The 17,611-nt window shown below is 42.6% G+C and overlaps 1 protein-coding gene across 1 annotated transcript in view; it reads right to left on the reverse strand.

The window, feature by feature from the left end:
* Ints7 (integrator complex subunit 7) overlaps window positions 1-17,611 on the reverse strand; it is a 57,042-nt gene that overhangs the window by 35,989 nt on the left and 3,442 nt on the right. The window contains exons 2-5 of the mRNA XM_048439401.3: window positions 15,798-15,927; window positions 14,968-15,114; window positions 9,848-9,985; window positions 2,075-2,121 (exon numbers count right to left, since the gene is read on the reverse strand). Of these exons, the coding sequence (XP_048295358.3) occupies window positions 2,075-2,121; window positions 9,848-9,985; window positions 14,968-15,114; window positions 15,798-15,927 (462 nt within the window). The remainder of the gene's footprint in view (window positions 1-2,074; window positions 2,122-9,847; window positions 9,986-14,967; window positions 15,115-15,797; window positions 15,928-17,611) is intronic.

Below are 17,611 nucleotides of genomic sequence, written 5' to 3' on the forward strand. Positions count from 1 at the left end.
AGACAAACAGTACAATACATCATAATGGTTGTAATATTGAAGATGATTGTACTAGAACTAATGAGTAAGTTCAGTAGATTTTTCAGGAACTGTCTTTGGAGACAGAGTCTTCCATGCAGCCATGGCCGGCCTGGAGCCTGCTATATAGACCAGCCTGGTCTTGAGTACACAGAGCTCTGCCCCTGCTTCCTGGTGCTGAATTAAAGCTGTGTGCCACCATGCCTGGCACACTGCCTTTGAAAGGCACAGTAGGGACCAACAAGATGGTTCTGCTGCTTAGTTCCTGCCCCTGGGCCCTAGAGGGCTGTAACAATTACTGGGACTTGGGCAACATTAGCCACTAGCATAAGCTACCTAGACCTTAGTTTGGTAAAACTCCCCTTGAATTGTCTTAAAACTCAGAAAGTGTGCCCTGTCTTCAGATGAGATCATAGGAACACAGCAGGCATTTCATATCCACCTGCTGAGGGGCTGCAGAGACGGTTCAACGGGTAAGAGCACTGGCTGCTCTTCCAGAGGGCCTGGGTTTGATTCCTACCACCCAAATGATGGCTCTTAACCTTCTGTAGCTCTAGTTCCACAGGATCTGATGCCCTCTTCTGGCCTTCATGGGCACCAGAGATGCATGTGGTGCACAGACATCCATGCAGGCCTAACACCCTTACATATAAAATACAAATTTAAACAACCAAACACGAAAACCTGCTCAGTGAATGGCTAATTCTTTCTAACATCACAAAGTTAGACTCACAGGGACACCATTTTGGTGAAGGAAGAAAAGACAAAGGAATAAAGGGACAGGCTAAAGTTATATGTTTCTTGTTCTCTGAGTGTTTTTAAAAATTATTTAAGTGAACAAATTCTCTGTTGTTGGGGCCATTTGGAGTCCTGGCCTCCAGCTGCTCTTCCCTGCTAGAGAGCTTTACTTTCCTTCTGATTTGAGTTACTGAAAGCTGTGTCAAAGTTGTTTACCAGTTCTGCTTCACGGGCACATGTTGCCTTGGCCTTGAGGATCAGAGGATAAGGTTTTCACCTGTGGGCCCACTTGACTATTGGGTATAAAAGCCTCCATGGTGCTACTGATTAGTGGGCTTCTTACCAGTGACTAGAGGTCCGTGTCTCTGTCTCTCCGTCTGTGTGTCTTTGTGTGTTTCAACCTCTAGCCCTTTGCCTGAAGCTCGGAAGCTCGTGAACGGTATGGCAGTGCATAGAGCGCAGACAAGCCTTGAGCACTGCACTCTGCCTTTAAATTACATATAAAATAAAGCTTTCCTAGAGCATACTCTAGAGAGGCTAGACAGCACAAGGGTTAAAAGTAATAGACTTAAGACCAAAGGCTTGATCCTCCTGAGCTGTGTAACCTTGAACAGATCTCCTTTGTGTGGGAAGATCTAAGGTATCACCAAGCTGCAGGGCACAGCAATACCCCTTCTCAGAGGGCAAAGAACAGTGTTCCTGAGACACACAATGCAATAGCCAGAGGTGCCTTAAGAATGCTTTAAAGATAATATGGGATTAACACGTGAGCTACCATTGAGGTGAAACCAGGTCATGATACAGAATCGGGACCTGATTTTAGTTACAGGTGAAAACCCTGGAGGGTGTCACTGGAGAGAACCCTTGGCTCTGGGTTCCACTGCACTGCTAGCCTCTCACACGTCACATCCTCTCCTTCTCTGGGTTCCACTGCACTGCTACCCTCTCACACCTTCCTTCAGGTTTCGTTTCATTGGGCTCTGTGATCAGCTCAGGTAAAGCACAAGTCCTCCTGCCTTCCTCCCTATGCCTGGGACTCTCTCCCGACCAGTTTTCTCTCAGCACTTTATCTGTTCTGTCTACTGGACCGGTCATGGCTCACGTAGCACCTAACCTCCTGACTAGAACTCAGGTTACTAACAGAAAGGGCCTTGCTTTATTTCTGTACCCTACGCACTTCAGGCATTTTTGGCATATAGAAGATACTTAGTACTATTTTAAATAATGACTAGCACAGTAAATACCTAATAAACATGAACAACCATGATTAACAAGATGCCTATAAGTCTTTTCACATTACCAAATAAAATGTACATACCTTGAATCATTTCACTGATTTTGTTGCATATTCCTACAGCAAAATCCCTTTGGAAAGAGAACATTGAGATAATTGGCAACAACATTAAATCAAAAAATTAAATGTGATTAAGTTTTATAAGTGCAAAGAACACAATTATCACAGAAGCAATACTCCAAAATCATAGCTGAGACTGCAGGCTCTGGCAGCATTCTTCTTGCACTAGAGAGAGATGCAGACCTGTGGGTGCTGCCTCAGTCTGAGTCTTAGCAACCTTGTCTCAAAGAATTAAGGTCACTACTACCACACATTGGAGGATGCATCTTAACATGCAGGCTCTGACTATGTAATAAAGAGCCAGTTCCTAGCACTAAAGTGGCTGAGATGCACTAGGAAATACAGACAGAATCTTCAGACACCAAATGACTTAAAAGAAACTATGTTCCAAGACATGGCTTCTTGCCTCTAACAGAAATATCACCAAAAAAAAAAAAAAAATACCATGAGCACTTGGGATAAAATGTTATGTAATATGGGAAAGATATAATCAAACTTGGCTACACAGCCCTAAGTGATGCGCTGGACATGGAGTACAGTTTGCAGTCAATGAAAAGACTAAGCAAAGTATTCCCTGCTGCTAAGGTACAGTCTGTCGAATTTACACCAACAGTGGAGTTCTCTACATACTAGACAATGTGAAGACTTTGTCTCTTGGCAGCTAATGCCATGTGCGCTTTCTTCTGTTTTCTAGAATGTTCTTTGTTATTTTGTGATGCTGGAAATCAAATCCAGGACTTCACACACACCGAGCAAGGCTTTTACCATTAAAGCTGCATTCCTGGTCCTAGAAATGTCTTGTGTGATGAATCACACTTGTATTATCTTAGATCACCTATCCTAATCTGCACAGCCTTGGTATGCGCCATTCCATTAAGGAAGATTTCCCTGTGGTCAGTGTGAAAACATACCAAGTTGTACAGCACTGTCACTCAGCCACTGCTGCCAACTTCAATTCGGCTGTGCCTGCTGCCATCCCTCCTAGAAAGGCGGGACAGGGAAGGTCATGGGATCTTTATCTGAGCACCCAACCACCACTTCCAAACAGTTACACTCAATTCTGTCCTAACTGCACATGACCTTGGAGCCTCAGAAGGGGCTAGAGTGTATGCTGGAAGAAGATTAGGGGCAGGGGACTCCATCTGCAGGTATGGGGAAACCATCACCCCCACTGGATGAGACTTTTCCGTGTGGTCCCTGTGAGGCCACCACACTCCTGTTCCGCCCTCGCCCAGGCTCTGTAAGGAAGCCCAAGAAGCGCAGTGGTTCCTCAGGGGACTCTGGTGCAATGGAACTTAGGACTGTCTTTGGAACCTTACAGGACGGAAGATGCTGCCCAGCCCCACCTGGGAGAAACTTCCTAAAGATACTTTGCTTTGCTTTGTGGTTAAACTGAAATCTTTTTCTCAAACTTTTCTTTGCACAATTAAGCAAAACCTTCTTGTAAGAGAAAACAAAGTATTTTGTTATGCTTACGGGAGAATCACTGGTTTGAAAGAGAGAGATTTGTTTTCTCAGTCCATGGTTATCCTAGAGATGGAGAAGCTGTAAAGATGAAATGGGGTTCCTAACTCAGTCCATGCTGAATCTACCCAGCAGTTTACAGCCACCTCTAACTCCAGATCCAGGGATCGGCTGACTGGATCCGAGGACCTCTTTTGGCCTCTGTGAGCTCCAGGCAAACACAGCAGGGTAAAGTGGCAGAGTGCCCCAGCCATGCAAGCAAACACCCGAGCTGAGAGGCTGCTCACGGTGCAGTGCCCATGGCAGTCAATGAAGAAAGCAAGCACTTCAGTCTCCAGCTGGGGGCTAGGATGTTTGTGGACTTCCAGAACCTTACCACATGACTTCAGAATATTTTTTTTCACAAGTATTATTGACAACAAACACTTTTTGTGTTGAATTTTTCACAATCAGTAACATTTGTTTTAATCTCATGGTTTACCCAGGAACAACACTGGCATCATCCATCCATCATGTCTACTGAAACGCGACTGATAACAATCCCGATGAAGTAGCAGGAATCAAGGCAAAGGTGGCAACTGTGCCAGTCACTGTTCTTCCCTGCACACGCACACTGAAGAGAGCACAGCCAGCTCTATGTAATGTTCTTAGCAAGACTGAAACAGCTCATTGCATTAAATTTCAAAAACACATAATGGTATACTACAGGCACAGTACTGTAAACACCAACTTTTTGGGTTATGATATGGTGTTTTTTCCTGGGACTTGCCTTTTTGGCTAAAGAATTCTCTTGGAAGATGAATTAAAGTTAGTTGGTAACTTTAGGCAAATAACAGAGAATCTTTTATGTTAATTAAAGTACTTACGAGTTCAGCAAAAATTACAACTACAGAAAAAGTACTTTTCACCACAAGCATGAAAGTTTAGAAACTGGTGGTGCTCTTCGCAAATCAGTGCTTGTATGAGGGACATCTGCAAAATCTCAGTAATGCAAGTGAACCACTTTTCCTAGCAGACCAACTCACAAGGTATTAAATCACTCACAACCCTAGGAAGGCCTTCATAAATCTCTCCTCTTTCCACTACTATCTGGGAGACTGGATTTTTTTTCACATACTTTAAATCAAAATAACATAATTTGACAGATATTACTGCAGAAGTAGATGAATGAGAATTTAGCCAGGCTTTAAAGACATTTGTAAAAGTGTTAAGGACACTTTTCTCACAAAATGTTTTTTAATAGTTTCACAAAGATATTTTATATTAACCTATTGTGTATCTTCAGGTGGGTAAACATTTTAAAAATCAGCTCCTTAAATTTCTAATAGAGTAAGTATCTGCAGACACATGTTTTCAAGAATGTAAAGGCAGGCCAGATGAAGGCAAGCACACTGAAGTTCTAGTAACTGGGAGCTGAGGCAGGATGTTCCTAAATTTGAGGTCAGCCTGGACTACACAGTAGACACCGTCTGCCCAGAGTCCCACACTCCTGGCAAGAGTATAAAGCCGGGCAGTGGTGGTGTAAGCCTTTAATCCCAGCACTCAGGAGGCAGAGGCAGGCGGATCTCTGTGAGTTCGAGGCCAGACTGGTCTACAAGAGCTAGTTCCAGGAGAGACTCCAAAGCTACAGAGAATCCCTGTCTCAAAAAAAAAAAAAAAAAAAAGAAGAAGAAGAAGAAGAAGAAAGAAAGAGTATAAAGGAACCCCTTTGCTCTCAGTTTTGGCCATTTACCACCTCTTCAGAGAGGTCTCACCCGACAGACCTGAAGCAGCCTGTGGGGGCCACTGCCAAAGCACCAGTTAATTTTAAATGTACTACCAAAGTTTTGATTTTTTTAAAAAATCTGTTACTAGTGTTTAGAATGATATCTAAATATAGTGGGCTGTTGAAACATGGTTCAGGAATGGAGTTTCATGAGGAGAATTCTGAGCACGTGTAAGAACACACCAAGAAAACAGAACAAGAGTCTTGTGATGTGTTTTTCTGAAAACATGGAATTGTTTCTAGACTGTAGTTTCATGCTCCTCCCAGGTGTAGTAGATGGGAGTTGAGGTTGCTTGCTATTGTTATTCAATTGGATTTTTAACTATCCTTTATATGCCTCTATGGAGAAAGAGGCTTTAGCCAAGTATGACTTATTCTTGTGATTGTACACAGCTTGAAGAACTCATGAGAACTTTTTTCAGGTGACTTTTCTTAACCCTCAGGGTATAAATTGTGTGGAGCTCGGAATAAAGTTGGCCACTGCAAGAGACTCAGTCCACCTAATTTGTGAGCTCTATTCTACCAGACCCCACCCCTTCAGAGCAGGGACAGTGGATATGAAGTAACTACACAAACATTTTAGAACACTCCAAACTTTAAGTCTGGTCTCAGTCCTCAGTGTTTGAGTCCAAACACTGCAGAGTAGGAGACTGCTGACTTTCCTTTTTGGGTCTAATAATAAACTCTCGGTGTCAGTACTGAAACTGCTGAGACTAAAGAAGTCACCTGATGCTCTGGCCTAGTTGTACACCCCACCCATGTCCCCATCAAGTAAGGTCTGACAGCCAGGGCAGACACACCTGCATCATACCAGTGGGCTGGTGCCATTGGACAACTGTCCCCTCTGATGAAGCCAGGCTTGTTAGCTAGTGACTGGAAGACGTCAGCACTCTATGTTCACCTCAACCCTGAAAGTACCTGGAGCTGGACAGTTCCTCCTTTCCGAGCCAGGAAGAACCCTTCTACAACACACAATCTTAACCCTTTGAGAGCAAGTGAGATACAGCTGTAGCAGCAGATTAAATAAGTTCTCCTCCTCCTCCTTTTTCAAGACAGAGTTTCACTATGTAGCTCTAGATGGTTGGAACTTGCCATCTAGGTTGATCTTAAACTCATATAGATCACTTGCCTCTTCCTCCTATGGTCTGGGCTTTAGGTATACTCCTCCATGCCAGGTTAAATAAAACATTAAGGTTTCATTTGGCCAGTTACTCTGATTTCAGCAAGACCTAGAATGGACAGAAATAGTACAAAGCTACCAATGCTGATGGAGATACATGATCTCAAGTCTTCAAGAGAACCATGATCTCAATTTCTTCAAGAAGAGACAAAAACTGATCTAAAAATTATGTATTTTCTTAATTTACACTCTGATACATAAGTGCTTCAGGATTTCCTATTATACACAAGTATATCTTAACTGAGAATAGTGTTATATAGTGATTTCCTCTGAACTGAAACACTCTGTCTTTAAGACTAAGAAAGTAAACAAAACTTAGAAAGCTCAGGAGGCATACAACTGACAAGTATCAGGAAGTTCCTGAAACTCAGGAAATTCATAAGCACACATCAAGGTTATATAAGCAGAACTCTGGATCTCCTACTGGCTCAGGCACAGATGTCCCAGGGACGCAGCTTTCCTGAACCATCACCCTCGTTTGGGCGGGCTTTCCGGGGGATGCTAGCCGAGTTATCTATGCTCTTGTATGTAATCCCTTCACTCATACTCCTATAGGTAATCCCAATAAACTCCTCAGTGAAAATTTTTTTTTTGTCTGTCACCAGGGTCCTATCTGGGATGAATAAATGTTTACCTAAAAATGACCCTCATACATAAATTTAATCACTAAATTATCTACTTATCCCAACTGAGACTGAACTCAGAAGCTGCCTTTGGAGCCACTGGATGAGCAGTTGCCCTGGTAGTGTCAATCAGAAGATAACTGTCCACAGCACAGCCCCTAAGCAATGTGAGTTCTCACTCCATCACTCACTCACTCACCATCAGTAACAAAAAAAGATGGGGATGGGACGGGCAGTTCAGTGGGTGCTGCTCTTCCAGAGGAACTGTACACATGTATGAAGCTGTCAAAGAATAAACTTTTTAAAAAGTACAGAGAGACAAACCTTTGGTATATATCCTGGGAAGCCTAACCATAAAAATAAACATTTTACCATATAAATAACAGAACAATTAGCTCCCCTGAAGGTTATCAGTGCACCATGTTCATTCTTAGCTAAGTTCTTAGAAATGAATGCATGTGTTCATGGCCTTTCATACATATCACCAGAAACGGTCTTCAGAAAACAAAGTTAGTTTTGGTTATCAGTCAGGGGATTATTGACATATTTTTTATTACAAATAAGCCCAACATGGTAATAATACCATATTAACATTTTATTTTTAAATTTATGGGGCTAGGCTGGGTTGAGGAATGCAGACCCTCAGACCCTGAATCTTCTGTGACCCCTTGCCTGCCAGGGTAAACAACTTTTTTTTTTTTTTTTTTTTTAATGCTTGTAGCTGCTCTGAGCATGAGACCCTTATGAGTTCCTGATGGCAGGGGAGTGGTTTCTGGTGGGCTTGCAGGTGAAAAATCCCAAGAGTTAGGGTGTGGCCATTAGTCAAGGAGAGCCCTATATAAGCTGCCCTGGAACACAATAAAAGGGGCGTTCTTGTTTCAAGGATGACTCGTGTCTCTGTGTGAGTTTCAATCTCCAGCCCTTGCCTGACTCGCGAACTGTCCTGTGGTAGACAGGCGGGACAGTACAAGCCAGGGCACAGAGACAGACACCTTTAATCCTAGCACTTGAGAGGCAGAGGCAGAGGCAGGAGGATCTCTATGAGTTTAAGAACAGCCTGGTCTATATATTTGAGTTCAAGGACAGTCAGAGATACATAGTGAGACCCTGTCTCAGAAAACAACCAACAAAATTATGAAGCTGGAGAGATGGCCCAATGGTTAAAAGAACTTACTGCTCTTACATAAGACTCTAGTTCAGTTCTTAGCATCCACAACCACCCGTGACTTTAGCTCCAGGAGATCTGATGCCCTCTTCCTGCCTCCACAGGTACTTGTATGCATATGGCTTACAACACAGAAATAATAATAATAAACACTACTGAACTGGGGATATAGCTCCGATGGGTACTGTCCTGCTTGAGGATCTGAGCTAAACCCCCTAAAGATACGCTGAAAAAAAGCCAGTCACGGTATGCCTACAATTCCAGTACAGGGTGTTAGGACACAGTCCAAGAATGATGTCGTGTGAGAGGAATTCTGAGTACTTGTGTGAAAACTCCAAGAAAACAAGACAAGAGCCTTATAATCTCAGTTTCTTCAATAGACAGAATTTGCTCTTGGAATGTTTTCACGCTCCTCCCAGGTTTAGTGGGTAGCCGATGTGGGATGTCCTTCTGTATGCTGGAAATATGGTTTTTTTACCATTGGTTAATAAAGAAGCTGCTTTGGCCTATGGCAGGGCAGAATACAACTAGGCGGGCAACTGAATACAGGGAAAAAAGAAGGAGGAGTCTGGGAGACACTGGTAAACATCAGAAGCTGCCGTAGGAGCAAGATACGAGGTAACACCATGTCCATGTGGCAATACATAGATTAATAGAAATGGGATAATTTAAGATGTAAAAATTAGTAATAAGCTTGAGCCATCATCTAAACAGCCTGTAATTAATAGTAAGCCTCAGAGTATATATTGAGGAACTAGTGGGCAGGAAAGAAGCCTCCAGTCACAGGTAGGAGTGAGCTCACTCCAGCTGTTGGTATTTATAAGCCTCTATGGAAAAACGTGTTTTGTCACGTGCAGCCTGTCCTTGTGATTGCACACCTTATTCAGGTGACTCTTAGGTCTCAGAATATAGAGTTGGTTATTGTATGAGTCTTTAGTCTGCCTCATATTTAGATCCTGCTTGCCCAGGTTCACTCTACCAGCAAAAACAGTAAATGTCGGGAAAGGCACACAGGAGGATCCTTGGAACTGTTGGCTGGCCCGCATGGTAAGTTGCAGGCCAGTGACCCTGTCTCAAAACAAAAGGGTAAACATCATTTAAGAACTATGACAAACCTGAGGTTGTCCTCTAGTGTCCATACATACGTATACACAGGCATTCATGCAACACACACACACACACACACACACACACACCCTGTTCTAAGATAGCAGTATAGCATATGACATCCTGAAAATGTCAGTTTATAGTTGAGCAATAGAACAATCAGAAAGTATCATTTTGGATCATGGATGTATTTGTGGAAGGCTCTTCAGTAGACATCAAAGCTAACAACCGCATCTTCCTCAAATCAGGTTATGAGGACTTTGTCTTTTTGGGACCAACATTTGTATTTTCTTCCCCTAACATGTCTGAAGACTTCTTGGAAACACACCTCATCATTTACATCTTTCTTTATCCTTTAATGACTACAGATATTGATTAGTTATTCTTTCAAAAACTCCCCTGGGAGACAAATTACTAAAAGGCCTGGACTTACTTTGATTGTGCAGAGAAGTTTGCGGCTGCAAAAACAGCTGCTTCAACTTCTACGTTATCATGGGAATCCAAACTCTGCCGAATACTGTGATGGGCATTCTTCCTCTCAGGGATGATTGACGCCAGACTTCCCAGCATCCTACAGAACAGAGAAACCCAGACCAGAAATACAGTTAAGGAAAAGGAAGGCAAGCTAGATATCAACTCAGAAAGTTTAGGTCCTTCTAGAAACTTCAGGCTAAAATGATTGACTTTAGGAATCTAGCAATGACTCAAATCTAAGCACATCCAAAAGCTTAAGTACAACAGAAATATTAAAATAGCTCGCCTCACATAAGCTAAACTTCCCCCCCCCCGCCCCCTTCCTTCCTGGCCCTGGACTGGAATTCAGAGTTTTATCCGAGCTAGGCAAGCGCCCACCACTGAGATACATGCCCTCTTCCCCGCCTTTGACACATAAAGCTACATTTCCAAAAAAATCATTCTGAAGTACATCTCAGGTATCAGAGCCAAAAAAGAACCTTTTGAATTATTAAAGCATCCCAATGTCAATCTTTAGAAACACAAAATATCTGCTATTAAGCAGAATCACAATGTCAGCAGACTTGCCTGCTTCTTTATCCCACATCAATGAATATCAGCATGATGCTTTTGTAAGCTACCACATCTCCAGAGGTGGAGGCCGCCCCCTGCAGTTCAAGCCAGTATCTGCAATAGTGCGGAAAGTAAAGCCTAGAAAAAACACAGGGGCCAGAGACAGTTCAGTGGGGACCTGTCACCACAGTTGCCAACCTCAAGTCAGTCTCCAGGACCCACGTGGTAGAAGAAAAGAACTGAATCCTGAAATCTGTCTTCTATCAGCAAAATAAAAAAATGTAAGTCAGGCAGTGGTAGTGCACACAACTTTAATCCCAGCACTGAGGAGGCTGAGGCCTGGTCTGCAGAGCAAGTTCCAGAACAGTTAGGGCAACGTAGAGAAACCCTGCCTCAAAAAGTCAAAAAATAAAAACAACCACATGAAACAAAACCTTTTGCAAAGACATCCTCAGAGAGAACACATTCATTAACACGTGTCCTCTGCAGAGTTTGGTTTCTTCCTTAACACAATACTCCTATTAATGCTACTGAATTGTTTCTCAATGAGAAATTCATACGAAAGCAGGTGAGATGGCACATCTTCAGAATCTGTGTAAAGGTGGAACAAGAGTACCAATTTTATAAGAGTTGTCCTCTGACCTCTATACATGCATGTGTAAGTACACACTCATATACAGTACACACGTACACACACACACACACTTCTTGTCTTTTTTTTTTTTAAAGAAAATAATTGGCAAGGCATAGTAGCATATATCTTTAATCTTAGCAATCTGGAGGCAGAAAGAGGTGGATTTCTAAGAGTTCAAGGTTAGCCTGGTCTATGGGGCGAGTTCCAGGCCAACCAAGGCTACACAGTGAGACCCTGTCAAAAACTACACAGAAACAAAAACCAAAAATGTGTGTGGTGCCATTTACATCAGAGTTGTGGCAGTTCATTAGTGTGTTAGGACCACAACAGTCATTTATGTAAGATAGTCATGCAAAAGGACTGATATGCAGGATACTAAAGAAAACAAAAACAAAACAAAACACCTGCAATCTAAAATAAAACAGCACCACAAAATCTAAACAATCTAACAAAGGAAAATGGACAAAAGGCAGGAACAGACACTTCTTTGTTTGGGAATATTATTTTAAGGTGTGTTACACTTGCTGTGGAACATTTGTTTAACGATGCAAAGATGTGTTGTTTTTGTTTATGTTGCATTTGTTTAACTCTGTGAAGCTGTGCTACTTTGCCTGCCTAAAACACCCGATGTTCTAACAAAGAGTTGAATGGTCAATAGCTAGGCGGGAGAAAGAACAGGTGGAGTTTGCAGGCAGAGAGGATAAACAGGAGGAGAAATCTGGAGAGAGAGAACGTCGGGGGACAGCCACCCAGCAAGACACAGAGCAAGAGTGAAAGTAAGACAGAAGTGAGAGAAGGAAACAGCTCAGAGGCAAAAGGTAGTCGGATTAAGTTACGTTAAGAAAAGTGAGATAGAAAGAAGCCAAGCAAAGGCCAGGAGTTAACAAAATTAACAGTGAGACTCTGTGTGATTGTTTGGGAGCTGAGTGGTAGGCTTCCCAAAAAAGAAAAGAGGTGAGAGAATAAAACATCCACATACACTTTATGAATGGCCAAAGGCACATGACCCAGTGCTCCAGATAATAACCACCAGAGCAACAGAAACTTAATCCACTATGCACCATAGGAATGGCTAAGAGACAGAAAGCAAACAAATACATAAGACCTAAAACCTATGATTTTACTCAGAAGGGCGTGCAAGGGATTAGGGACAGAGCTCAGGTGGCAGAGTGATTACCTAGAATACCCAAAGGCCTGGGTTTGGCCCCTCCACCCCCAGGCAATGCATAATCCAGCATAGTTGTGCACACCTATAGCCCAGCACCTGGGAGACAAAAGCAGGAGGATCAGTAGTTCAAGCTCATCTTTGACTACAAAGCCACATTTGAGATGAAGACAGTCGGGGATGCGTGAGGCAATGTCTATAAACAAAAAGGATGAATGCTGATAACAGCTTTATAGTAGCAAGTACTGGAGACAATGTAGGTGTCCTTCAAGAGAACAGACTACAAAATTAGGCTACAGTTATACAATGTTAAACTTCTCATCACCAAAAAGGGCATGACTCCGTAATAGTGCACACCTGCAGTTCCATGGGAGGCTGCGACAGATCAGTCGTCCAGGTCAGACTGGGCTACAGAGGGAGAACAAGTCTCAGCTTGCCAGCACCCCAAGAGGAAAATTACTGATACACATGGATGGGTTAATGCTGAGTGGGAGAAGTCTTATACTAATGGACATTCATGCAGTAAGGGCACATAAGGCTCCCTAAGAGGAAAGTCACAATAGTGGCTACTCTGGGGAACTCGATGTGACAAAAGATAACTCTCTGGAAATTTGTGGAAAAAATTCCAAGACTATTAATTATTCTCTAGAGAGAGACTTTGCCACTCTCATACCATATTGTCACTAGCCATACATGGTTGGGGCTATTAATAAACACATACACTTTCTTAGTATTTGATTTTTCACTTGACAAAACCTTACAAGCTGTGGCTCTCTGGTCCCGACTGAGTGGCTTTCTCCAGACAAGGCACAGGGCCTGCGGGAACCTTTCCCTTTGCTGCTCCTTCAAACACCAAGGCTACTACAAAATTTCAGCTCAAATTTCTTTTCCTTAATATGTGTTTCAAGTGCAACTCTTGATGACTACAAGGCAATATTTTGTCTATAAAATGTATCTCTTAAGTTTACTAGAAATTGCCAATTTTATTGGCAGCAATAGTCCCTACGGGCCCAACTGCTGGAACTCAGTGAAGGACAGGCTGCACATGGAGTGGAACACTCAAGTACCAACTGTGTCAAAATATTTAAACTACCTCCAAATGATGTGAAAAATATACTTTAGAATTTTATTATTCTCCTTCATCGCTTCTGATAAAAACTAAAATAATACATACTCATGGAAACAATTCAACATCACGTCTCTCCAATCCTTAATTCACTGACCCTCCTAAGTAATCACTGTGGACAGTGTTCCTTGAGGATTGAAGTAACAGACGATGTACTCACTAACAGGAAGGACCTGAAGGGGATCACATCACTTGCTCTTGAAAAGATCCTGGGTTCAAGTCCTATCACCCTGTACCACCAGTTACAGGGGACTGGACACCCCCTTCTGGCCCAAAGGGTACCAGGCATGCATGTGGTACATAGACACACACACAGGCACTCACATACATATAAAAATCTCAGTCATTTTTAACAATACATTCGTTTCTCTGTTAATACAGACAAACTGTTCATTTACACAATATTCTATCAATTCTATTGAGATATAATCTTCCTCAACCTTTTATTATACAAAATAATGTGACAATCATTCATATACATCTAAACAGTAACTTTTTTCTCTTCGGCTAGATGGGGTCTTTCTGGTCTGAAGCCTGCTATGTAGCCTAGGCTGGATTCAAACTCAGAGATCCTCCCAATATCTTAATTTTAAATTTCCCACTGGCTACAGTCTCCAGATCCCTAGCCCTTTTCTTTGTGGTGCTGGGAATGAACTTACTGCCTCAAGCATGCTACACTGAATAGTTTGCTTTGGGTTTTTTGTTTGTTTGTTTGTTTTTTGAGACAGTTACTCTGTGTAGCCCTGACTGTCCTAGAACTAGTTCTGTATACCTTGAACTCAGAAATCCACCTGCTTCTGCCTCCTGTGTTGGGACTGAAGCCGTGTGCCATCACTGCCCAGCTGGGTAGCTTCTTAAAGATAACACTCAATATTTTGAGGGGGAGGCTTATATAGCTCAGGTTGCTCTTAAACTTACTGTTTAAGTGGAATGACCCTGAACTTCCTGCCTCAACTTCCCAGTGCTGGGATGACCGCTGTGCACACCACACCCAGTTTCAGGAAGGTCTGTAAAGCCGGGAATTGAACCCAAAGCTTCAGGAGGACAGGGAAGCACTTTTACCAAGTTAGCTACATCCCCAGCACCAAGAACTGACTTTAAAATAGCACATGATGTGCGACTTAATCAAAAGGCAGAAGAATGACAAAGCAACTAATTCTGAACAAGGAAATACCAATGTTTGACCCAGAAAAATAAACTCAGGGAGGTAGTGACATCCTGGTTACAAGGACTGTACGGGCAGGGAAAGCTAGAAAGGAGACTGATACTTTAACCAAGTTCCCCCAAATTATACACGTGATTACACAAACAGAACTGAAAGAGAATGAAGACAGGCACGGTGGCATAGACATGGAATCCTAGCTATTGGGAGGCGAATACAGGAGAATCCCAGTTCAATGCCTGAGGAACTCCAGAAGTTCAGAAGTGCCAAGGCTTTGCTGTACTGAAATCCACCTCGTTCTTACGTGAGAGCTCCTACATAGTGGGGTGTTAGAAACATGAGCAAGGCAATTTACAACCAAAACAGCATTGTGGATGTGGACCTGGATTTACAGGTAGGGACGGTTACCACGCTTCTTTGATCACACAGTGACACAGTACCGGAGAGTGATGGCTCTTGCCACGGGGTCATTGCTATGAATCACCGAGAAGACCCTCTTCACAAACTCATCCACGTTGAGAATCTTCTCCAGGTGCTTTTCACTCTGCTGGGTGACTTTGAGAACACACAGCCTCAGGAAGTTGTTTCTAGAAAACATGGAGAAGGAAATGAGCTCACTCTAGGAAAGGGGCACGTAACAGGGTCAGCGCAGTACGAGCAGCAAATGCTTTCCAGGCTGCCACTGTCTGTCTCACCACTAAGAGTGCTAAACTGTACCTGATGGATCCCAACCTAAAGCAGTTGCAATACCTACAGCACTGCTGTAGTGCCAGGCCCAGGGCATGGGTGACGTCCCTCCTCCTCTCCCAGGTCTGACCTGACACACATACGGGCACATGAAAGCACAGAGAATAGGAGAAAGAGGTGGGAGAGGAAGCACAGGGACAGAAACGAGGAAATGGCCTTTATTCAGTGCTGCTTACGTAGTTCAAAAACTGCACACACATGCATCTCATGTGCAAACCACTAAATGAGATAGGAATTTCTTAAAACAATCTGTACAAAAAAACCCACAGATTCTTATAAAATATACATACAGTATCAGAATAAGGTTGTTCTGAGTTATCTTGTTCCCTAAAGAAACAATTAATTACTCTCTGAACCTTAGTTTTTATTTTTGCTAAAAATGTCATTAAATTTTATACCAAAGTGCGGTGCAATGCAATCTGCATCTACCAAGAGTACCTAAGTGGCAGGAGGTCCTAATGGGCCAGAAGGAAAGAGAGCACAAAACATGTCCTTTACGACACCAGGCATTACAAAGACTTACCCAACTCTGAAAACATCAGCTAACTTTAGGAACGCTGAATTGATGAGAATAGGAAATGGGTACTTCTGGAAAAGCCTAGGAAAGCGGACAACTGCTTCACACTGTTCCCCGAGTTTGCCAGACCTCAGACCTAGTGAAAAAGCACAGGAGGAACTAATGACAAACCTGCAGCTCCAGGCAGAAACAGCAAACACTGACTTACACAAGAGAAGCACCTCTGTGACTCCCATTCAAACTGAAAATGGAAGGCTGGGCAAGACAGCATGTGCCTCCAACCAACACTCAGAAGGCCGAGGCAGAAGGACTGCAGCTCAGACAATTTAAAACAATTAAAATGGCAAACAATTATTTGGAGGCTGGGCATGGTGGCACTTACCTATAATCACACCATGTGGGAGGCAGAGGCAAAAGAATCAGTTCAAGGTCATCCTCAGCTACACAGCAAGTTTGAGGCCAGCCTGGGCTGCTTAAGACTGTCTCAAAAAAAAAAAAAAAAAAAAGCAAAACAAGTGCTTTAATATAAAACTACCCCAAAAGCAAAACCAAATAGCCCTCAAACGACTAATAAATAATTCAGTAATTTCACACACTTTCTCTTTAATTTTCGTTTTTTATTTCATGTGTACACAGAAGTGGTTGCAGAGGGCAGAAGACATTGTTTACCTGGGGCTGGAGCTACCCGTGGTTTTAAGATCCCGATTTGGGTGCTAACAACCTAACCCTGTTGTCTGGAAGAATAGCATATGCTTTCAGCTACAGAACTGTCTCTTAAGCTGATTCTCTTAGACACACAGCAATGAAAAATAATTTTTAAAGTGTCTTAAGTTAAGACTATTCGGGAGTATAAGCATCAGTGAATTTAAAAGGACTGAAGTCAGACAGGTTTGGTGGTATAAGCCTGTATTTCTAGATGCTCAGGTTGAGGCAAGAGGCCCACAGTTAAAAACTAACCTAGGAAACAGATCAAGTGCAGGCCGGCTGAAGCAACTTAGTAAAAACTCTGCTTCAAAAGGGGGTGGGGGGCTGAGGCAGAGTTCAGTGGTAGAGCTCTTGCCCCGCACTCTCAAAGCTCTAGGTCTACTCCCTGGCACAAAAAAAAAAAAAAAAAAAAGAAAAGAAAAAAGAAAAGAATACAACGAGCAAGCAAAAACACACACCATTCATGCTCTCTATCACAATGGAACTGAATAACAATCAGAAAAAGAACACAATCTAGAAATCTTCCAAGTATTTGGTAATCAAACACTACATTGCTAAAGAGAGGAAAGAACAACTCAGAAGAAGAAAATCTATTAACAGAATGAAAATGACAATACAGTTTATATCAAATATTCATGTTAAGAAGAGATTCCAATCAATAAGCTATAATGTAACATGCTGACATATAATAATGCAGTCTGTATGTGTGAAAATACTGGTTTAGAACAAATAAGAGCTTTTGAGCTAAACAAATCACAGTCATACATAAAAGTGAGGCTGTGGTTTCAGTAAGTGCTGAAAAGGGGCCTTGGATTTCAGATTACTTTATGTGATTTAGTCCAGTAAAGGGTCACCAACCAGACTACCATGGAGAACTAGCTGATGAACCTTGTCTTTGCCCCAGTTCTACTAACTTTAAAGGTTCACTTGTTGTAGGGCCCGGGTCTGCCCTTGTTCCTGGGGTTCATCTTGAGGACAGTTTCTGGTCAGCCAGCTAAAACATTCGGTTTGTTCCTGTGCTCCCTCTGCCCCTCCTGGTGACTGGTGCAGGGCATTGTTTCATCTTTGGGATGGTAATTTCCCACCTGCCTGGGGGGAATTCCTTGTGCAGCAGC

This window comes from Myodes glareolus, chromosome 5 (genome assembly GCF_982192425.1).
Source record: "Myodes glareolus chromosome 5, mMyoGla1.1, whole genome shotgun sequence".
NCBI lineage: Eukaryota > Metazoa > Chordata > Mammalia > Rodentia > Cricetidae > Myodes > Myodes glareolus.